The sequence below is a fragment of the Prionailurus bengalensis genome, chromosome C1 (assembly GCF_016509475.1).
Source record: "Prionailurus bengalensis isolate Pbe53 chromosome C1, Fcat_Pben_1.1_paternal_pri, whole genome shotgun sequence".
In the NCBI taxonomy this organism is placed as follows: Eukaryota; Metazoa; Chordata; class Mammalia; order Carnivora; family Felidae; genus Prionailurus; species Prionailurus bengalensis.
This window is the reverse complement of record NC_057345.1, coordinates 204,313,504-204,334,351: the sequence shown is the minus strand read 5'-3', so window position 1 is coordinate 204,334,351 and position 20,848 is coordinate 204,313,504. Positions and strand designations below refer to the sequence as shown.

The 20,848-nt window shown below is 55.8% G+C and overlaps 3 protein-coding genes and 1 long non-coding RNA gene across 13 annotated transcripts; 2 read left to right on the top strand and 2 right to left on the bottom strand.

Annotated features, from left to right (window-relative positions):
• Nucleotides 1-182: 182 nt before the first annotated feature.
• On the top strand, nucleotides 183-9,397 carry ATG9A (autophagy related 9A). Of its 7 annotated transcripts, none has more exons than XM_043577871.1 (16): nucleotides 183-342; nucleotides 1,332-1,386; nucleotides 1,784-1,915; nucleotides 2,037-2,080; nucleotides 2,632-2,696; nucleotides 3,495-3,656; nucleotides 3,826-3,967; nucleotides 4,196-4,944; nucleotides 5,029-5,182; nucleotides 5,288-5,467; nucleotides 5,850-6,098; nucleotides 6,310-6,488; nucleotides 6,594-6,711; nucleotides 7,496-7,718; nucleotides 7,909-8,054; nucleotides 8,316-9,397. In XM_043577871.1, the coding sequence occupies exons 3-16, from the start codon at nucleotides 1,813-1,815 to the stop codon at nucleotides 8,319-8,321; spliced, it is 2,520 nt and encodes an 839-aa protein (XP_043433806.1). In that variant the 5' UTR covers nucleotides 183-342; nucleotides 1,332-1,386; nucleotides 1,784-1,812; the 3' UTR covers nucleotides 8,322-9,397. The 7 variants fall into 7 exon arrangements, with proteins under 7 accessions (XP_043433806.1, XP_043433805.1, XP_043433807.1 ...); XM_043577870.1 differs by having other exon boundaries at nucleotides 1,329-1,386; XM_043577872.1 differs by having other exon boundaries at nucleotides 183-357; nucleotides 1,329-1,386.
• A 332-nt stretch (nucleotides 9,398-9,729) lies between these two features.
• Nucleotides 9,730-17,554, top strand: ABCB6 (ATP binding cassette subfamily B member 6 (Langereis blood group)). Its single transcript, XM_043577874.1, has 19 exons — nucleotides 9,730-10,625; nucleotides 10,936-11,073; nucleotides 11,591-11,777; nucleotides 11,980-12,081; nucleotides 12,251-12,434; nucleotides 13,284-13,405; nucleotides 13,927-14,036; nucleotides 14,235-14,300; nucleotides 14,492-14,617; nucleotides 14,747-14,823; nucleotides 14,912-14,975; nucleotides 15,095-15,180; nucleotides 15,415-15,472; nucleotides 15,689-15,793; nucleotides 16,169-16,343; nucleotides 16,493-16,605; nucleotides 16,849-16,943; nucleotides 17,019-17,087; nucleotides 17,271-17,554. The coding sequence occupies exons 1-19, from the start codon at nucleotides 10,077-10,079 to the stop codon at nucleotides 17,380-17,382; spliced, it is 2,538 nt and encodes an 845-aa protein (XP_043433809.1). The 5' UTR covers nucleotides 9,730-10,076; the 3' UTR covers nucleotides 17,383-17,554.
• Nucleotides 12,770-14,954, bottom strand: LOC122481803. The gene is made up of 2 exons (XR_006296938.1): nucleotides 14,846-14,954; nucleotides 12,770-13,944 (listed from the first exon to the last, which is right to left on the bottom strand). It is a non-coding gene; the product is annotated as an uncharacterized LOC122481803 (long non-coding RNA).
• Nucleotides 17,555-17,673: 119 nt separating the features above from the next.
• On the bottom strand, nucleotides 17,674-20,627 carry ZFAND2B (zinc finger AN1-type containing 2B). Of its 4 annotated transcripts, none has more exons than XM_043577896.1 (9): nucleotides 20,365-20,627; nucleotides 19,992-20,086; nucleotides 19,624-19,755; nucleotides 19,339-19,490; nucleotides 18,995-19,084; nucleotides 18,859-18,919; nucleotides 18,706-18,773; nucleotides 18,295-18,367; nucleotides 17,674-18,082 (listed from the first exon to the last, which is right to left on the bottom strand). In XM_043577896.1, exons 1-9 carry the CDS (start codon nucleotides 20,417-20,419, stop codon nucleotides 18,038-18,040), a joined length of 771 nt encoding a protein of 256 aa, XP_043433831.1. In that variant the 5' UTR covers nucleotides 20,420-20,627; the 3' UTR covers nucleotides 17,674-18,037. The 4 variants fall into 4 exon arrangements, with proteins under 4 accessions (XP_043433831.1, XP_043433829.1, XP_043433830.1 ...); XM_043577894.1 differs by having other exon boundaries at nucleotides 18,859-18,940; nucleotides 20,365-20,624; XM_043577895.1 differs by having other exon boundaries at nucleotides 17,674-17,978; nucleotides 18,859-18,940; nucleotides 20,365-20,624.
• Between the last annotated feature and the right edge of the window lie 221 nt (nucleotides 20,628-20,848).

The following is a 20,848-nucleotide window of genomic DNA, read 5'->3' as shown; positions in this document are numbered from 1 at the left end:
CGAAGGGGACAAATGGCGTCGCCCGCAACTCAGCCCCGCCCCACATAGGGCGCACTATTGGTCTTTGTACTGTCCAAGACCCACCTCGATCCTTTAGTCCCGCCTGCGAAGCCGAGAATTGGCCGTCATGCCTCCGCCCCCCACGCTCATTGGTCATATTGGCTGCGGGTGACAGTGAGTGACAGGTGCCGGGCCTAGAGCTCCGGGTCCGGAGGAGCCCAGCGGAGCCGACCGAGCCCCTGGAATCACTCGGGTCACGGTTCCTGAAGTGAAACGCGAGATCGGTTACTGGAATCTCGGGGCCCGGGTTGGGCCTGACCGAGGGTGCCTGCGGAGCCCTAAGTGAGCTCATAGCGGGTAACGGGGGGAAGGGGCTCCGCGGGCGGGGCGGAGGCGCGCAGCCGGAATGTTTTGATGGCGGGGGCGCGCGGACGGGGGCGCGCGCGGGCGGCGGGGCCGCGCGCGAGGTTGTCCGCTGTTGGGAGCCGAGCCCTTGGCCTGGCGCCGGGCGACCCTGGGGCGCACTGGGCTCGGGTCTTGGCGGCTGGGTGTGGGGAGGCAACCCTGCCCACTGGGGCGATCTGCTGTCGGACTGGCTCGATTCTTCCAACATCCGCAGGAACCTCTGAGCCCAGGCCCGGCCAGCCGGGGCTCCATGACCCTGGGTCCACACTGACCTGGTCAGTGGTGAGTTCCCTGAGGGCTTGGTCAGCTCCTTCTGACCCAGGGCTCTCACTAACCCAGGGAATCCCACTGGGGCCAGGCTGGGCCGTGTTCCAGGGCCCCAGGGTCTGCACCGACTGGGTGAGTGCTATCTAAACATGCCTGGCTCCAGGGACCTAGGGAACCCACACTTTGCCCAGGATCTGTGTCTACAGTGACCCAGTCAGGATTTCCTCTCCAGGAACTATGCCTGTCTGCTGGGTGCTGCTAGGGAACCAGGGGAAGGGGGTGATCAGAAAGGTCCTGTTCAGAAAGACCCTGTTCTTGGGTTTTGGATTTGGGGCTTTGAGGACCCTGAGAGGCCTGTAGAATATTCTGAGGCCGAGGTGGGGCGATGGAAAAACAGTCTGGAGAGGCTGCCTGACCTCAGGTCTGTACTGATCCAGTCTTTACAGGTTCAACAAGCCACTTCTTGGGATGAGTTGGATGAGTGGCCCTGTATAGTACAACCAGAGGAAGGGCACATAGCCGTAGTGCCTCTTCCCCACTGCAGCCTCCCTGCCCCATGCTTGGCCTCCTCTTAGTTGAAGGTGGGTGGGCAGGGGGGTTGGGTTTCTTTCTGTCCCCAATCCCCACTCTCTGGGGCCTGACACCTTCTCCTCCAGCAGCTGCAGAGCCAGGGCATCAAGGGCTGGATTGGAGCAGACGCTGTCCATGGAGCTGGTAGGGCCATGTGCTTATCTCAACCTTTGTTTACAAAATGCTTCCGAACTTCTAGTCTCTTGGGAGACCCGGGTTTCTCCTGGAGGGCAGAGGGAAGTCCCCTTATCTCCACTGAATAGAAGATGAAACAGCCCCTGCCCTCCAGCAAAGGGGCAGAGCCTGGCTTCAGACCGGCAAGACCTCAGTAGACACTCAGTAGAGGCTCTGGGAATGACTGACCTCCCAGGCCCTGAGCTTGCTGCTCTCCTTTGGTAACTACTCCTCTGCCTTTAAGCCAAGAAGACTGGTAGTGGAGACCAAGCCCAAGGATTCTTTCTCACTCTTTCCGGTCTACTAGGCAGGACAGGAGACAAGCAGCACCAAAGTCTGAACCTGGATCTCTTTTCATTACCGGCAGGTGGACAAAGTGGACAGGGGGCGGTGGTGATGGCGCAGTTTGACACTGAATACCAGCGCCTTGAGGCCTCCTACAGTGATTCGCCCCCTGGGGAGGAGGACCTATTGGTGCACGTCCCTGAGGGGAGTAAATGTGAGTGCTTGGAAACAACGAGGGCACCAGGGCATGGGGAGAGAGTTGGTGGAGGAACACGGAGGGAACAAGGGGCTCATGTTCCTTCGGGGCTCTGACATCTCTGCTCCTATGCCTACAGCACCTTGGCACCACATCGAAAACCTTGACCTCTTCTTCTCTCGAATATCCTTTGTGTCTCTGTGTTGGAGCTCTGGGAACTTTATCCCCTCCCTAAGCCAGGCCCCTCATGGGAAGTTGGGGTGGGTCTGATTCTAGTCTCTGGAAGAGAGGTGGAAGTTTTCTTAACACTGAAAGAGGCTGAGGAAATAACGATTGTTATAGATAATGATACCCCAGGTTTACCAAGAACTACGTGCCTTTCACTTTGTGGTGTCAGTTTATAAGGAACCTCTTTAAAGGTGATCTTTCTTTTTGATGGGACGCTAATAACTATAATAATATCTTTTGACTTACTCTGTGTCAGCTCTGTGTTAAATACTTTACGCATACTGTTTCATATCTAATAGTTCTATGAGACAGGTGCTATAAGACAGGTGCTATTATCTATGAGACAGGTACCACCGTAGACAAAAGTTTAGAGAGGGTAAATAATTTTGGCCAAAGTCACACAGCTTGAAAGTCACGGAGCCAGGAGTTAAGTTCAGGTATGTGACACCAAAGTCTGTGCTCTTAACTGCTGTCTCTATCAACCACATTTTTCTTGACAATTCTACGTTTATAATCTACACCAGAAGAATGGCTTCACTTGCATGCTCATCGGGGAGATCTTTGAGCTCATGTAAGTCTAAGAAGGGATGGTGATGTGGTGAAGGACTACATGTCAGTCTTTCCTTGAGCTCAGCCCTAGCCATTCCTGCCAAGGCGGCTCAGTCCTAGGCTCAAAACTCTGCAGACTCTCAGAATTCAGGGACTGGGTGTGGCACCAAAATTTCCAATCTCATTTTTTTTTAAATCTCCCCTATAAGGAATGCTTTCCAAGTCCTATCTCTTCCATGAAGAGAACTCAGACTTGATCATTTCATTAGAGCTCCAATGGAATGGGCATAGTTCAGTCTGGAGGTCTTAGAGATGCCTGCCACTTAAGAAAAGTCTGTTGTTATGCTTTGGTTAACAGCTTTAGAAGGCAAAGAGCTTTCTAAAAGGGAGGGGCCATATGGTTTTGCCAAAGGGAATGGGATTGGGAAACCTTCCTTCCATAAGAAAAGACTGTAAACCCCCTAAGGGCTTCTAAATACTATCTCAAAAGGAAATCAGGGATTGGGAAGAAGAAACCACAATCAGAAGATCTTTGAGAGTCTAGTAAGTGGTGGCAGAGATTACTACTGGTGAGAAAAACCGGCTGATTGTGTGACGCCCTGAGGCTAAAAGGAAAAAGTAGTAGCTGGTTTGGGTCTTAGAAGGTCCCTGGGGCTGAGCAGTAAGGAGAGCCCCCTGGGAGTTCTCCAGTGCCTGCGTGTCCCTAGAGGCTGTTGTCTGTAATCTCCTTCTGCTGCTTCCAGACTCTTCTCTTTCCCCACACTGTTTCACTGGTGCTTCTCTGACTCCTGGACTGTGGCCCCTCTTCCCAACTCCCCAGGCAGTTCCTCTTTGTGGTTGCCTTCACCACCTTCCTGGTTAGCTGTGTGGATTATGACATCCTATTTGCCAACAAGATGGTGAACCATAGTCTTCACCCTACCGAGCCTGTCAAGGTCACTCTGCCAGATGCCTTTTTGCCTGCCCAGGTCTGTAGTGCAAGGTAAGGGCTGCAGAGTTCTGCTAACAGGTGGGGAATGGAATGGAATGTGAGGTAGTCACACATCCCCTAGAACACAGACTCGGCCTCGCCACATCCTTCAGGATAGCATCGTGTCTCCCAAGACTCCGCAAGGGCCACCCCTCCTTCCTTCCTTTTTCCTCCCCACTAGGATTCAGGAAAATGGCTCCCTTATCACCATCCTGGTCATCGCTGCTGTATTCTGGATCCATCGGCTTATCAAGTTCATCTATAACATTTGCTGCTACTGGGAGATCCACTCCTTCTATCTGCATGCTCTGCGTATCCCCATGGTGAGACTGGGAAGTTGAGCGGTTAGCACCACAGCCCAAGATAGCTTCTGTGGCTAGGGAAGGGTGGGGTGTATTCCTGGGCCTCGGGCATCCTCATCGTCACTGGTAGGTCAGGGAGTGTCTGCTTAAAAGCTCCGCGCAGCTAAGCATAGGACCTCACGGCTAATGCGGGGAAGGAGTCGGGGCAACAGCCCACCTTCCCTGCCTTGTCTCTCTCCCACCCTACAGTCTGCCCTTCCATACTGCACGTGGCAGGAAGTGCAGGCCCGAATCGTGCAGACCCAGAAAGAGCACCAGATCTGCATCCACAAGCGCGAGCTGACAGAGCTGGACATCTACCATCGCATCCTCCGTTTCCAGAACTACATGGTCGCGCTGGTTAACAAATCCCTCCTGCCTCTGCGCTTCCGCCTGCCCGGCCTTGGGGAGGCCGTCTTCTTCACCCGTGGCCTCAAGTACAACTTCGAGCTGATCCTCTTCTGGGGACCCGGCTCTCTGTTTCTCAATGAATGGAGCCTCAAGGCTGAGTACAAACGTGGGGGGCAACGGCTAGAGCTGGCCCAGCGCCTCAGCAACCGCATCCTGTGGATCGGCATCGCCAACTTCCTGCTGTGCCCCCTTATCCTCATCTGGCAGATTCTGTACGCCTTCTTCAGCTACGCCGAGGTGCTGAAGCGGGAGCCCGGGGCCCTGGGAGCACGTTGCTGGTCACTCTACGGCCGCTGCTACCTCCGCCACTTCAACGAGTTGGAGCACGAGCTGCAGTCCCGCCTCAACCGAGGCTACAAGCCCGCCTCCAAGTACATGAATTGCTTCTTGTCACCTCTGCTGACGCTGCTGGCCAAGAACGGCGCCTTCTTCGCTGGCTCCATCCTGGCCGTGCTTATTGCCCTCACCATCTACGACGAAGATGTGCTGGCTGTGGAACACGTCCTCACCACCGTCACACTCCTGGGGGTCACCGTGACCGTGTGCAGGTGGGCCAGGGGCAGCAGGCGGGAGCAAGCAGGCTAGCCTTCCTGGGAAAGGCTTGCCTCTCACGGGGACCCTGATCCCCCTAGGTCCTTTATCCCGGACCAGCACATGGTGTTCTGCCCTGAGCAGCTGCTCCGCGTGATCCTCGCTCACATCCACTACATGCCTGACCACTGGCAGGGTAATGCCCACCGCTCGCAGACCCGGGACGAGTTTGCCCAGCTCTTCCAGTACAAGGCAGTGAGTGGAGTTGGAGTTAGGGCCTGCTAGAGACTGGCTAATAGCTCGGTGGTAAGGGCTGGGATCCCTCCTCCTCTCTTATGATCTGGGTCCCCTCCCTTTTAGGTGTTCATCTTGGAGGAATTACTGAGCCCCATTGTCACACCCCTGATCCTCATCTTCTGCCTGCGTCCACGGGCCCTGGAGATTATAGACTTCTTCCGCAATTTCACCGTAGAGGTCGTTGGTGTTGGAGATACCTGCTCCTTTGCTCAGATGGATGTTCGCCAGCATGGGCATCCCCAGGTACCGGGAGAGGACGGGCAGGTGGCCAGAGGCGATGCCGGCATTGTCTTTGGGCAAACTGAGCCAACAAATCACCGCAAAAAGGCAGCCCTGCCTCTGGGCAGCCACGTGCCAGGGCGCACACTGCTTGGTAAACCGGAGCTAGGGCTGGATTTTAGCCTTCAACTTGCACCTTTGGCCACGTTCCCTTGAGAAAGGCACAGACCGAGCAACTAGTCCAGCACGCGACTACTCCTGGGGTGGGGCACCGGGGCCCCTGGACAAGATACAGCAGCGCGTTGTGGTCCGTCCTCCAGGGGCACAGCCTCCCCTCTAGCAGGAAAGGTACAAAAAGGGTTCCCGCCAGAGGACAGTCCTGCTCACTGTAGCCTCCCTTGTGCAGTGGCTGTCCGGCGGGCAGACAGAGGCCTCAGTGTACCAGCAAGCTGAGGATGGGAAGACAGAGTTGTCCCTCATGCACTTTGCCATCACCAACCCCGGCTGGCAGCCACCACGTGAGAGCACGGCCTTCCTCGGCTTCCTCAAAGAGCAGGTTCAGCGGGACGGAGCAGCGGCTGGCCTTGCCCAAGGGGGTCTGCTCCCTGAAAATGCTCTCTTTACGTCCATCCAGTCCTTACAATCTGAGTCTGAGGTGTGTTCCTGGGGCCTGGGCGGTGACGGGCAGCGTGTGCTCCAGGTGCTGGGAGTTGAGGACTGGACGTGGGGTGGAAGGGCGTACCTACCCTATCGGTTTCCTTCTGTCTGTTAAGTCTATTCCACTGAGTCCTGACACCCAGGATACTGGGGGACCCCGCAGCCTCCCTCCTGCCCTGGGAAGTCTACCCACCCGTTTTCTTTCACAGCCACTGAGCCTTATTGCAAATGTGGTAGCCGGCTCCTCCTGCCGGGGCCCCCCGCTGCCCAGAGACCTTCAAGGCTCCAGGCACAGGGCTGAGGTCGCCTCTGCCCTGCGCTCCTTCTCCCCTCTGCACCCGGGTCAGGTCCCCACGGGCCGAGCCCCCAGCACCATGACAGGCTCTGGGTGAGTAGAGGTGGGCCGCGATGGGAGGACTTGGGAATAGACGCCAGCAACTTCTGTGGGTCAGAAATGTTGACGGCTGCTGTCTGTCTGTGCTGGGAGGGACAGGGTGGATGCCAGGACAGCCAGCTCCGGGAGCAGCGTGTGGGAAGGACAGCTGCAGAGCCTGGTGCTGTCGGAATATGCGTCCACCGAGATGAGCCTGCATGCCCTCTATATGCACCAGGTGAGTGGGCAGGAAGGGGCCGAGCCATGGGATCCAGGTGGCCGCTGAAAAAGAGAGGGTTTGGGGTGTGGAAAAGCAAGACCTGGGCTCAGAACCCTTCTCTGCCTTTTACCCACTCTGTAATCTCCATTCCCACATATACCCTTTTACTCTCCTTTTTAGCCAAGCTTACTTTCATCCAGCGCCTTTACCCGTTTGTTTCCCTTGCCAAGAATCCACTTCCCTGAGATGTGCATATGGCTCCCCCGTCCTCTTTATTCACGTATCTGTTCTTACCTCCTCTGTGAGACCATCTCTGGCCACCCTGACTAAAAGCCTCCCTTGGCCACCCTCCTAAATCTTCCTGCTCTGTTTTTCTCCATAGCTTCTATCTGACATATTGTATTTTTCCCCCTCTTTATTTTGTTGTCTATAACCCCACCCCATTCCCCAGTATATAAGCCATACAGGGCTGGGATTTTTGTCTATTTTGTTCACCGCTGTAGTCCCAGCACCTAAAAAAGTGCCTGGCACTTAGATGCGCAACCCATCTGTTCTTGACTTACATGACTACACAAAGTGAGGGTCATTACAGCTCTTACATTACACACAGATTTGTTCCAGGGACCTGCGGAGAATTTAACCTGTAAGATGTCATATGTGTGTTAACACACTGTTAACATGAGGTTACTCTGGGTTAGTGATTCTGGGTGAGGTGGTAAAAACGGGAACTGGGGGATACCATGGTGGGGGGCAGCTGTTTCAGACATCCTGTCCCCAACTAATGAGCCCCCCCACTTTTCAGCTCCACAAGCAGCAGGCCCAGGCCGAACCCGAGCGGCACGTGTGGCACCGCCGGGAGAGCGATGAGAGTGGGGAGAGTGCCCCTGAAGAGGGGGGAGAGGGCTCCCGGGCCCCCCAGCCTATCCCCCGCTCTGCCAGCTATCCCTGTGCTACACCCCGGCCTGGAGCACCTGAGACCACCGCCCTGCAGGGGGGCTTCCAGAGGCGTTACGGGGGCATCACAGGTATCCAATGGCGGTTCAGGAGGACACAGAGCCTTGGGGGAAGGGTGGCTCTTTCCGAAGCCTCTTGGGGAGGAAAGAGGTCAGAGCAATCAGGCCCAAAGAGACTAACCCTCACCTTCACCCCGCATAGAACCTTTCTCCACATTTCTGTTTGGGTTAATTCTAAGGGTGTGTTTACTTTTGTCTCTAGATCCTGGCACAGTACCCCGGGCTCCCTCTCACTTCTCTCGGCTGCCCCTTGGAGGGTGGGCTGAAGATGGACAGTCAGCATCAAGGCACCCAGAGCCTGTGCCCGAGGAGGGCTCGGAGGACGAGCTTCCCCCACAGGTGCACAAGGTAAGGGCTCCAGGACCCGAGAACAACTACCAGAAGTAGTAACTTCCAGGCTGAGGTCCAAGTCCCATGTGAGAGAAGGCAGCCCTCCTGTACAGAGATGCTGCTTCTCCCCTCCAACATACACTCCCGTTTTCTTCCCTCACCTACTCTGAAATCAATTTCTGAAGGAATCAAGCTTTCCTTTTCCTTTATCTCTAGGCTTTATTTGGGTCAGCAGCTAGCTAAAGACTATATCCACTACTAACCCTTTTCTCTCCACAGGTGTAGGCAAGGCTGAGGAAGGTCCCTATGTCCCAGGATGGAGGCCACTGTTGCCCTGCCATCCCATCCTCCCGCCACGGAGGGCTTCTCTGAGTGTCGCCCGGCTCCACGTGTGTGGTGTTTGTGTGTCCGTGCCCGGCCAAGGGAGGTGCCAACGCTGGGCTTGCCACAGCCCCAGGAGAGAAATTGGGGGCCTAGGAACCAAGGCACACAGGACTCTAGCCTCATTCCCAGGACCCCCCCCCCCTTGGCTCAGAGTGTGGTGCTAGAAACTGGTCCCCAGCCCAGCCCCAGTACTGCCACCTTCGCACCTGCCCCTGCAAGTCTCCAGAGGACTGCCCATCACAGAAGCTGCCAAGCAGGGAGCACCTGTGCCAACTGTGGAGTGGGGAGGTTGGGTCTGGACCCTCAACGTCTGCAGCCTCCCTCCCTCCACCCTGAACAGATGAGCAGCTCAGGCTGTGGCCCTTACCTCACCCCCACTTCTCTCTCAGTGCTGCAGCCTGCTCACTTCTCTCCTGCTTCCCGCACATTACTGGCGTGTATGCCGCTTGCTCCCGTTCTGTTCGCTTGCTCCCGTTCTGTTCAGCTTTTGCTTTGCACTGGTGTGGAGGCCCTAGCTCCCATCTCCCCTCATGCTATCTTTTGACACTAAGAAGGAAGGTTTCTAAATTGCAGGAGCAGGATAGAAATTATTTGCTGCCCTCTCCCACTTTTAGGATGGGCCCCTGGGAGACTGAGGCCATCCTGGCCCCCATTGCTGCTTATTGTACCCCTTTACCGCCTGCACTTGGGACGGACTGGGCTGGAGTGTGCCCTTGGCTGTCTACCTCCCAGCAAGAGAGCTCTGGCCTGGCTCCCGCTGACCCCTAGAGGGGGTTGGAGGCGCGACAGGAGGCCTTCGCCCTAGGCTTTGAGCTGCCGCGTTGCATGCTGGGATTCAGCTCCTACTCTCCGCCCCGCGCCTCGCCCAGGTCTGGTCCGCTGCGGGTGTGGTGAACCGCGCTGCCTGAGCTCGCAGCGGAAGGAGTAGGAACTGTGTACAGCTTGATAACCCTTAATAAAAAAAAAAGGGACTTTGACCAGGTCTTGGCTTGTTTTCTCGCGCAGCTAGGATTCTGAGAACGAGTGGGTTGCGTCTCATCCCCCAGGTGGCTGGGGCCCTATAGGAAAGCGGGCCTATGTCGTCACTCAGCTAAACCGAGCCAGCGTGCTAGCAAAAGTGCCATTTCCTAGCCATGGTTCCGCGGAGGTCAAGGTCTCCCGCTGGACGTGTGGTCAGATTTCGCGCCCTGCGCACGTGACCAGCCCGACTCCGCCCCCTGTATTTTGCCTTTCCCGCGTGCACCTTAACTCCCGGCCCCTTCAGGGAGCTTGGCCAATGGGGACCCTAGGTAGGGGCTGAGGCCGCCCCCCGGTGGGCAGGGCTGCTGCGCCAGAGCGGCTCCAGTCAGATGCTCAACATTCCTTTGGGCCCGGACTTGGCAGGAGGGTCCTGCCTGGGCTGCGAGCGAGCGAGGGGCGGACGGACTGCCGAAGACGGCGTACGTGCCCTGCGTGAGTGCGTGTCGGCGGCGCGTGCGCGAAGAGAGTGGGTAGTGTGGCCGGACCCACGTGTGTCCCTGCCCGAGAGGCCCGCGGCTTGGCGCCCCTTGTCTCCATGACCCGAGACACCCTGGCATTCGCGTCCCGCCCTGAGCAACCGGTCCCGTTCTCCCTTCCCGCAGTCCCCAAAGCCTCGGCCGGCGGCCACGCATTACCATGGTGACTGTGGGCAATTACTGCGAGGCCGAAGGGCCCGTGGGTCCGATCTGGGAGAAGGGTGGCCTTAGTCCCTGCTTCTTCTTCACGGTTGTGCCCTCGATACTGATGGCCCTGGGGGCTCTGGCCTTGGTGCTAGCCCTTACCTGCAAGCGTCGGGAGTGGCCAGCTGGCTCCCGTGAGCTGTCTTGGAGCGCCGGCCCCCTTGTCCTTCCTTATGGGCTGCAGCTACTTCTGGCTACACTCCAGGTGACGCTGCCCCTAGCTACCCTCGTTGGCCGGGTGGGCACTACTGGGGGAGCCCCGCTGCCAGGCTACCTACTGCTGGCTTCCATATTTGGGACTCTGGCCAGCGCCTGTGGCCTGGGGCTGCTGGTGGTGGAACGCAATCAGGCCTGGCAAAGGCTAGCAATGGGCATCTGGATCGAGTTCAGGCACAGCTTGGGTCTCCTGCTCCTCTGGACTGTGGCGTTTGCAGCTGAGAACTTGGCCCTTGTGTCTTGGAACAGCCCACAGTGGTGGTGGGCAAGGGCAGACTTGAGCCAGAAGGTAAGGGACTTTGTGGGGAATGGAGAATCATGAGTGGCAAGGGCTGGGGAGAAAGACAGAATGTCTAGTCACACTGGCTCCGCACTTTGGGATGCCTCTAAGGGAAAAAGGAGGAGGCCTGCTTGGCAGGTTGCTGATAGCCAGCTGGTGGGGTGTGTCTGTGCTGAGTCACTCTACATTTTTTTAAAGGCTGTTTGATGCTGGGCCCCTGAGCTGGGTGTGTGCCCTGCCCCATTCCCTAGCCCTGTTCTAAGTGGTAACAATGGCATTTTGGCCTTCCTTGATGCTCTCCCTACGCGTTTCATTCTAGGTCCAATTTAGCCTATGGGTGCTGCGGTATGTGGTCTCTGGAGGGCTTTTTATCCTGGGACTCTGGGCCCCTGGACTTCGTCCCCAGTCCTACGCCTTGAAGGTTAATGAAGAAGATCAAGATGTAGAGAGGTCCCAGGTACACCTGAATTTCTGAACCTTAGGGCCTGTCTTAATTTCATTGCCTGTCATCCTTTTTTGCCACCATAATACTTCTTTCTCAAATCTCAGTTTATGCCACACGAGGCTTTCTGACCTCATCAGGAGTCATTTGGGGTCTAAGATAACTGGAAGCTGAAGTCCCATACATTTTCCCTAGAGGGGTTTGGCTAGGGCACTTCCTTTTTTTTTTTTTTTTTTTTTTTTTTTTATTAATGTTGACTTATTTATTTTGAGAGAGTGTGTGTGCGAATGGGGAAGGAGCAGAGAGAGAGAGAGAGAGAGAGAGAGAGAGAGAGAGAGAATCCTAAGCAGGCTCCAGGCTCTGTGCTGTGAGTACAGAGCCCAATGTGGGGTTTGATCTTATGAACTGTGAGATCATGACCTGAGCCGAAATCAAGAATCTAGTCACTTAACCGACTGAGCCACTCAGGTGCCTCTAGGGCACTTCTCTCTGATTTCTGAGCTCTCCTCCCCTATGTGTTTTACATTCCTAGGTTCAGTCAACAGAGGAAGCACCAGGCTCTACCTGGCGAGACCTTGGCAGGAAGCTCCGCCTACTGAGTGGCTACCTGTGGCCCCGAGGGAGTCCAGCTCTGCAGCTTGTTGTGCTCATCTGCCTGGGACTCATGGGATTGGAACGGGGGCTGAACGTATTGGTCCCCATCTTCTACAGGAACATAGGTGAGGGGGGAAGGAGTGCCAGCTCAGCTCTTTCTGGTCCTTTATTCGGCCTGGTGAGGGGTGGGGGCCCAAACCTAGGAAGGTGGGACAGTGTTAGGAGCTGGATAATCAGAAAGAGGCTGTGGCTGGTGCCCGGATCAGTTTCTTCTGAAGAGTGTCCTGGGGGCCATAAGTGGTCTCTGACCTATTTTCTCCACCATAGTGAACTTGTTGACTGAGAAGGCACCTTGGAGTTCCCTGGCCTGGACTGTTATCACCTATGTCTTCCTCAAGTTCCTCCAGGGCGGTGGCACTGGCAGCACAGGTATGAGGGATTCTGCTATCCCCCTGGCTGGCATTGGTCCCTCCCTGCCTTCCTCCCCCAAGCATCCCTCCCCTGGCCCCTTGGGGTTCTCAGACTTTTCATGTCTGGGTACTGGGCCGATGTCATTTGGCCCCTAAGCTCTACTGAGGCCTCCCCTGGCTCCCCCCAGGCTTTGTGAGCAACTTGCGCACGTTCCTGTGGATCCGGGTGCAGCAGTTCACATCGCGGCAGGTGCAGCTGCGCCTCTTCTCCCACCTGCATGAGCTCTCGCTGCGCTGGCACCTGGGGCGCCGAACGGGGGAAGTGCTACGGATTGTAGACCGGGGCACGTCCAGCGTCACAGGGCTGCTCAGGTGCCAGGCCAGTGGAAATGGAGTGTGGGAGGGTGGGGCTGGAGACACAGGAATGAAGGGGCTGTCCAGAGAAAGCACCCAGCTTCAGCTGCCTCTCCATCCTTTTTCTTTTTTTAACATCAAGATTAGCATGCACCTGCTCTCATAATAAGACAAATAAAATGGAGCAAATATCTTATGTAATATCTTATAAATTTTACTTCTCCAAAGGTTCCCACTCCATCTATTATGTTGAGTTCTGCTTTTACGTGTTCGCACGTATATGTGGAGACTCACAGCACTAATATGATATTGGGGAGGGTTCTCATAAAACAAGCAGTATCATGACATAGGTGTCATTCTTAGAGTTGCTTTATTAATAAGACATTAGGGAGATATATTCTTACTATGCATGAAGCTCCCTCTCATTCATTCTAATTGACACGGCATTCTGTGCTTGGGGCAGGTACAGTTTACTTAGCCACCCACCTCTTGAGGGTTAGTTAGCTTGATTCTGGTCTGTTGCTATTGAAAAACAAAACACTAGGGTGCCTGGGTGGCTCGGTTGGTTGAGCATCTGACTTTGGTCGGGTCATGATAACTCGGTTCGTGAGTTTGAGCCCCACGTCAGACTTTGCACTGATAGTGCGAAGCCTGCTTTGAATTCTCTGTCTCCCTCTCCCTCTGCCCCGTCCCGACTCATGCACGAATGTGCGCGCGTGCACTCTCTCTCTCTCTCTCTCTGTCTTGAAGATAAATAAACGTTTAAAAGAAAAAAGAAAAAGAAAACACCACGCTGAAATTCCTGGAGGCAGAGTTGCTGGCTCTAAGCCCCTAAACCTTTCTTTGTCACTTGATTTGCCCTCCTAGCTACCTGGTGTTCAACGTCCTCCCCACCCTGGCTGACATCACCATTGGCATCATCTACTTCAGCATGTTCTTCAACGCCTGGTTTGGCCTCATTGTGTTCCTGTGCATGAGTCTTTACCTCAGTGAGTGCTGCTTGGTGAAGGCGTCTCCCGGAACTATGCCAGGGACTCCCTTGGGCATGAGTCCCGCCCCCACTCAGGTGGCCCACCACGGGGAGGTTGTAGATCAGTGGACTTGAATAAGCTCCTGCTGCTCCCCAACATGATGGGTTGGCCTCCTCCTCTGCCAGGGGAACCTTAGCTCAGCCTGGATGGAGGGCCAGGGAAGGGCATCCTGGTCACATTAGGGGCCTGCTGTGGGTACAGGGCAAGGAGAAACCTCATTTGTGTAACCAGATGCAGCTTGGCTTCACTTGGCCACCAATGAAGCATTTTCACACGCAAGGCTTTGCACAGGCTCCAAAGGTGTCTCTGTCACAGCCCCTTCCCTCAGGGAGCTTAGTGCTCTTTCCCTTTGGGAATCTGGGTCCCTGGCCTGTAGTACAGGGTTCACGTGTATGTGGCAGATAGCAGACATCCTCTTGTGGTCTCTGGTTTGGGGTGATGTCTTGATCACTTCTCCCTCCTCCTCCTGTCCCTCGCAGTCCTGACCATTGTGGTCACTGAGTGGAGAACAAAGTTTCGACGTGCTATGAACCTACAGGAAAATGCCACCCGGGCACGAGCCGTGGACTCTTTACTAAACTTTGAGACGGTAACGAAGGCCTCGGTGGCAGTAGCGTGAGGCACAGTGGCTGGTGGAGCAGCGTGTCTGGGACCGGCGGGGCTGCTAGGGAGCTGGGGGGGGGGGGGTGCTGTTTAAAATGAGGGAGGGGGGATTGGGGACCTGGAGGAAATAACCCAGGTGTAAATGCTGCAGCCACGTCTTACAACCGTGGTTTGAATTCATCAGGTGAAGTATTATAATGCGGAAGGTTACGAAGTGGACCGCTATCAAGAGGCCATTATCAACTATCAGGTGAGGATGCTAGTTTGAGGCCTGCCAAGAGCAATGGCCTAGCCTTGCGGAATTGCCAGGGCCAAGAGGAGTACGGTTCTGGCTGAAAATTTGAGGTTGAAGATGCCTGGGCCCAGGTTTGGATTTGGTGAGAGTGTATATGTGACATCCTCCCCCACCCCGCTAACCCCTGCCCCGTATTATTGCCCCAGGATTTGGAGTGGAAGTCAAATGCTTCACTGGTTTTACTAAATCAGACCCAGAATCTGGTGATTGGACTTGGGCTCCTTGCTGGCTCCCTGCTTTGCGCGTACTTTGTCAGTGAGCAGAAGCTACAGGTCAGAGAATTGTGCTGGGGACAGGGCAGAGGGCCTATGTCTGGGCCCCCAGCTTCCTGGGTGGGAAGCGGGAAGGTGACAGCCTGAAGGCCTTCTGTGACTCTGCACTTCTCTGTGGATCTTCACAAGGTTGGGGACTTTGTGCTGTTTGGCACCTACATCATCCAGCTGTACATGCCCCTCAACTGGTTTGGCACCTACTACAGGTAACTGATCTCCCACCCTCACCTGTCGAGGATGCACAGTTCTTTCCCCAACTCCTCAGAGGAGCCCCAGCCAGCACTGTTTTTGCAGGATGATCCAGACAAACTTCATCGACATGGAGAACATGTTCGACCTGCTGAAAGAGAAGGCAGAAGTGAGTGAAGCGAGGGGGTTGGGGTGTGTGTGTGGGGAAGTGGGAGCCCACATGGTGTTCCTGGTGTCTGGAGAGTACCAGACCTGTAATGGCAACATGCCTGGGTCCCACTCTCCCAGGTGAAGGACCTTCCTGGAGCAGGGCCCCTGCGTTTCCAGAAGGGCCAGATAGAATTTGAGAATGTGCACTTCAGCTATACCAGTGGGTGAGCCCCCCTTTTGCCATCTCACAGCCCCCTTTCCCACCGTCCATATGCAATCTTGCCCCCATTCCCCACCCTCCCCATCCCCACCCCCACGCCATCCCTGCTTCTCAGCCCACCACTGCCTAGAAAGAGAGCCTGAGCAGGGGAGGGGCAGGGCCCGGTAGCAGCTCTGCTGATGGAAGGGGGCACTGGGAGTGCAGCAGGCCTGCTGACCATGCCCACCCTTCCTTGCAGGCGAGAAACCCTACAGGATGTGTCCTTCACTGTCATGCCTGGACAGACACTGGCCCTGGTGAGAGGAGACCCAGCCCCTTGGCCCAGACTCCTTGAGTTTCCCTATTGCGGTGCTCATGGAAATTTGTGACCCAGGCTGTGGAGTTAGAATCCTGTCACAGTGGGCCACAAGATTGAATGTAGCAGCCTCCACGGATATTGGTGGCTTCTTGGAGAGCAAGCCTTAAAAGCCAGTGGGCCTGAAAATATTTTCCTTCTGTTTCCAATGCAACAGGTGGGCCCATCTGGAGCAGGGAAGAGCACAGTATTACGCCTGCTGTTCCGCTTCTATGACCTCAGCTCTGGCTGCATCCGAATAGATGGGCAGGACATTTCCCAGGTAAGGTTGCTCGGGAGGAGTTTGTGATTTAGGGGCCTGTGTGTGAAAGAATAGTGTTCTGTGAAGTGCTGGCCACTCTCCAGGGAGAGAAGGAGATGTCACCCCTGCAGAAAGCTGCAGCAAGAGACCTCAGCCTTCTTGGCATTCCGTGGCCTATCCAAGTGAAGTAGTCATGAGCATAAAAAGCGTATTTTCTCTTTGTAGACAGGGAAACAGACTCGGGAAGGTCGAGTGATTTGCCCCCACAGCTAGAATTATTTGGGGGGCTGGTGACAGGGTTCCTGTACCTCATCCCATGTGCTTCCCTCCAGTCCGTCCTATCTCCCGGGCCTGGGGCAGTCTCACAGGCTGAGGCATATGGTCTCTTGGCCCCAGGTGACCCAGATCTCCCTCCGGTCTCACATTGGAGTCGTGCCCCAGGACACCGTCCTCTTCAATGACACCGTCGCCAACAATATCCGCTATGGCTGCATCACAGCCGGGGACGAGGAGGTGGTGGCTGCTGCTCAGGCTGCGGGCATCCATGACACCATTCTGGCTTTCCCTGAAGGTGAGCTTCCCTGCAGAGTCCGTGCCCTGCCTGATTGAGTCCTGCTGTCCCCACCATCCCCCGACCTCTGTTCCATCCCTTCCTGCCTCTCTGGTCACAGAAACCAAGGTTATTATGTGTGACTTGAGGGAGGTGGGCGATATTCACAGGATACGAGACGCAGGTGGGCGAGCGGGGACTGAAGCTGAGTGGTGGGGAGAAGCAGCGTGTGGCCATTGCTCGCACCATTCTCAAGGCTCCAGACATCATTCTGCTGGACGAGGTGAGAACCCTGGGCAGCCCAGTCTCCTCCTTCCTCCTTTGCCTGTGGCCAGGCCATTCCTGGTGGGCAGTTTTCCCTCACGGATAGATATCACGAATCCTGGCTTCATCAAAACACCTTACGGTTCTCAAGTGCAGACAGATTCTTTTTGATTCCCGAGGCCTCCCTCAGCTAGCAGCTGGCATCCTCCTTCCATGGGGATTTGGGGTGGCAGGGGCAGGTTTACACAGATCCTCTCTGTAGGCAACATCGGCGCTGGATACGTCTAATGAGAGGGCCATCCAGGCTTCTCTGGCCAAAGTCTGTGCCAACCGCACCACCATCGTAGTAGCACACAGGTACAGGACCGGGGCAGCAGGCGGCGGGGGGCCCACTCGTGTTGTGTGGTGCATAACCCAGTTCTGATTTCTCAGGCTCTCAACTGTGGTTGATGCCGACCAGATCCTCGTCTTCAAGGATGGCTGCATTGTGGAGAGAGGACGGTAAGGAACACAGCAGGATGAATAAGGCAGGGCCTCTGAATTGGGGGCCCCAGGAAAAGGTGAAATCCCAGGAGTTTCTGAAAGGGATCTCCCTTGCCAATCGCACTCATCTCTGTGGGCTGCTGGTGAGGACTCTTGGGGTTGAACTGATAGCTGGGACCTACACTTTCCACTTTGCCCCAGGCACGAGGCTCTGTTGTCCCGAGGTGGGGTGTATGCGGAGATGTGGCAGCTGCAGCAGCGGGGACAGGAAGAAGTCTCTGAAGACACCAAATCCCAGACTGAGACACAGTGACAAGAGTTGTGGCCACTTCCCTCCAAGAGGAAAACTCAGAAGGGAATAAGATGTATCCCTTTTCCCAGTATATTTCATGCTGGGGTTGGGGTATGGTGCTAGCTATAGTGAGAGCAAAGAACCTTTCAGAAAAGCACTTTTTGGGGAAATAAAAGTGTGGACTATGCCAGGATCCTTGTGACTTTGATGTGGGGTACTGCCGTGGGCCTCTACACTTAAGTCAGGAGAGCATTCTTGACAGGACCCCCCTGGTTTCGGTTGTAGAGGAGAAAGAAACACAGCACTTGGAGGTCTTATTGACTGCCAAGATCCTTTATTCTTTGCAGGCCCCTCCTTGTCCCTTCGGCATGAGGCAGCCCCAGTGTAAGGGGGATTACATGATGCAGGGAGCTGAACGGGGCCTGGCCAGCATTCCCCGAGGCCCAGCCCCCGGATGGTTCTAGCTGCTCTCTCCTATGCAGCTGGAGAGGTCAGCGGGGCCTTCTGTGGGCTGGGCTCCACAGCTGTTCTTCCTGACGCTCCCTGGAGGGGGCCTCCGTTTCTTCTCCTTCTCCTCAGTCTTCCAGGCTGCTCCCAGCCTCCTCTCCCTCTGTACCCTAGAGGTGTGAGGGCCACAGTCCTCCTCAGCCGAGCCTCCCTCCCCAAGCCCAAGGCCCTAGCACAGGCTGCAGTTGGACGGCTTCAAGGTGCGACTTTGCGCCTGGAGCAAGGAAGGGGGAAGGAAGGGAAGGAAGGGAAGGAAGACAGGGTGCGTCAAGGAAATGAGGGACAGTCCTCACTTCAGAGCCCAGCGTGGGCTAGAGTCACACCAAAAACAAAAGGATAACCACCATTCCACACTCTCTACCACTTGAAGAAAGCCCCCCAAACTCCCAACGCAGGACCTCAACTCCCCCCACCCAGTCCTCATACCTGCTGCCGTTGGTATTCTGCCTCACTTGCTGATAGTGCTTGTGCTAAAGCTAAGTCTTCTTCCTCCTGAGAACTGAGAGGGAGGAACAGCTTAAACTAGACGACAATAATATCTGAAACATGAGTGTCTTATCTGTTAGGCATCGCCGTGCTAAGCACTTCTGAGTATTATCTCAATCTCCACACAACCCTATAAGTAGGTAGGTACTAGTACTGTTCCATTTTAGAGGAAACTAAGAACCTTATAACCTTATAGGTTAAAAGAACTTGTCAGAGATCATATAGTTAATAAGCTTCATTTTGAACCCAAGTGCCTAACCATCATCCTACATGGGGTTGGAGTGGTCCCACGTACCTCCCTCCAATCTGAGCTTTTGCCCGCATCCCATCGTCTTTCACCAGAGTAGGTACCTTGGGACCTGGGGTTTGGTCTCTGCCAGGGACAGTTCTAGGGCTCGTTGCAGAGCCTCATCCTCACTCTGTAAAAAGGAGAGAGACCAGTTGCCTTGGACTTTATTCTCCGTGTGGGTTTCCTTCTGTCCATCCAACCTCCACCCAACTCACCAAGCCATTCTGCAGAGCAATCACCGGAGGGGCTGTCCGGGATGGAGACTGGGTTGTGGCTCTACGGCAGACATTCAAGAGGCTGAGGTCAGAGATGCAAAGGGGAAAAAGGGAGAGGAGAAACAGGCAGGCCTACCTGCTGGGAGAGGTAGATGAAGGCAATGTCCGACTCGGGCTGGGGATGGTGCTTGTAGAAGAAGCTTGTGCTCTGGAGATAGCAGCAAGTCTGTAGAGAAGAGACACTCTTGGCATGCTTCCAAGGATAGCTTGCAGGCTCCTCCCAGGCCTTACCCAGGAAGTCAGGAGGGGAGTTCCTCCAAACAGTCTAGAAAAATAGGCACTTGAAAACGAAGCTAAAAGACTCCCCTAGCCAAAGGCAACAGGTTTGAAGCTCCCCAACTTGTAATGAAAGAGGCTGAGTAAGTTCCAAAAGGATGGGGAGATCCTAAAGGCACAAGTACTGGACTTGGTTGCAATTACCCTGCCCGGCTGGTTGGGTGACCCTCCCCAGAGCAATCATGGTCCAGTGGGTGACGGTGCTTGATGCAGAAGTTTCGGCCACAGCGTTCACAGGTCAGTTTCATCATTTCTCGCTGCCGGCAGCCAGAGCGTTCACACTTATTGGTGAAGATCTGAGGTGGAGTGGGAAGGTTTGCCTCTGCTGAGACTCTGACCCCCACTTCTCAAACCCCATCATAACAGCTGTTCCAGTTTGCAAGCATCCATGGTCCCAGCTAGGTCATGGCTAACCCCTCCAATGCTTACCTTACGTTTTTGCTGTGCTGGATCTGAGCGACAGTCTCGGTCAATATGCTCCCCCACAGCACGGTCAGGGGGCTCCCCTCTGGCCACAGGTACAGGCACATTACAGAGTGGGCATACAGGTACCTGGATATCCTAGAGTTAAGGAGCAGGGTTCAGTCTGTGGCCCGCTCCCAGTCCAACCAAATATCTGGTCCTGAAACAGCCTCCCTGAAAGAACCTGGATATGCCCCCTATAACGCACAAGGAAACAATGTTTGCACCGCTGAGCCTCAAAGCAATAAAGCAGAGGAAAAGAGAGGCAGAGGGATTCCGGAGATGCTGCATGCTTTCTCCACCCGCCCCCTCTCACCCTCAGACCGCCCCCTCACCTTTTGGTAAGCAGACCCACAGTGATGCTGGGCGTAGGCCACATGGTCTGCGCAGAAGATGCCCGAGCAGGCGTCGCACTTCAGCGGCAGAAAATCTGCAAGAAGTGGGTCGGATTGCAGGCCCAGCGGGACCTCGACGTCGTTCCCACTCACTCAAGCCTTCCACTCGGTAAGGAAAAACGGCCACCGGGTTTGCAGCAAACTATACCCGTTCCTAGGCTCCATCTCCTTAGCCACGCCCCCTTAGCCACCGCCCCCAACTTCGATCCCCGCCCTCCTCTGACACTTCCAGCCCCGGAGCCCACCCTTCGCCCCACCTTCAGCTCCAAGCCCCGCGGGCCCGGCCCCGCCCCCCGCGCGCTCCGCCCCTCACCCAAGCGCTGACAGCTCGGCTCGGAACAGTGAGCCCCGAGGTCCGGAAACTCCATCGCTGGACCGGGCGGGGCCGGCTGGCCGAAGAAGCGGCGCTGATCGTGTCTAGGGCTCCCGCGCCGGGTCCAGGCCACGACCCCGCACTCTGGGGGGCTCCCAGCCCCGCCCTTTCCTCTCCCCCGCCCAGCCCGAGTTACCGGAGCCTGAGCCCTTCCCGACCAGCGGGGTCCCACTCCTCCCCCGGCGCGCGCGGGCGCACTGACGTCATCGCGCAGGGCGGGCACGTCCCGCGCAGTCTCCGGGCGGCGGGAGGAGCGCCCTTGCAGAGGAGAGCTCCGCCCTTCCCTGCTGGGTGAGGCGAGGGCGTGGCCGCGCGCGGCGCGGGGATCTTGCGCGCCGGTTTTGCTCCCAGAAGAGCGAAAGGACCGGCGAGGACGAGGGTAGATATCTTGGGGAAGGCGGGCTGGGGTAGCTTGGGGTCTTTT

Bases quoted from the DNA above. Each gene is read 5' to 3' on its own strand.
- ATG9A (XM_043577868.1), top strand. From the start codon at position 415: ATGGCGGGGGCGCGCGGACGGGGGCGCGCGCGGGCGGCGGGGCCGCGC. The intron at 1,916-2,036 runs GTGAGTGCTTGG...CTATGCCTACAG, and splicing joins CGTCCCTGAGGGGAGTAAAT to CACCTTGGCACCACATCGAA. The intron at 2,697-3,494 runs GTAAGTCTAAGA...CCAACTCCCCAG, and splicing joins GGGGAGATCTTTGAGCTCAT to GCAGTTCCTCTTTGTGGTTG.
- ZFAND2B (XM_043577894.1), bottom strand. From the start codon at position 20,419: ATGGAGTTTCCGGACCTCGGGGCTCACTGTTCCGAGCCGAGCTGTCAG. The intron at 20,087-20,364 runs GTGAGGGGCGGA...CACTTCTTGCAG, and splicing joins GCCGAGCTGTCAGCGCTTGG to ATTTTCTGCCGCTGAAGTGC. The intron at 19,756-19,991 runs GTGAGGGGGCGG...CCTTAACTCTAG, and splicing joins GTGGGTCTGCTTACCAAAAG to GATATCCAGGTACCTGTATG.
- ABCB6 (XM_043577874.1), top strand. From the start codon at position 10,077: ATGGTGACTGTGGGCAATTACTGCGAGGCCGAAGGGCCCGTGGGTCCG. The intron at 11,778-11,979 runs GTGAGGGGGGAA...TCTCCACCATAG, and splicing joins CATCTTCTACAGGAACATAG to TGAACTTGTTGACTGAGAAG. The intron at 15,181-15,414 runs GTGAGCCCCCCT...CCTTCCTTGCAG, and splicing joins CACTTCAGCTATACCAGTGG to GCGAGAAACCCTACAGGATG.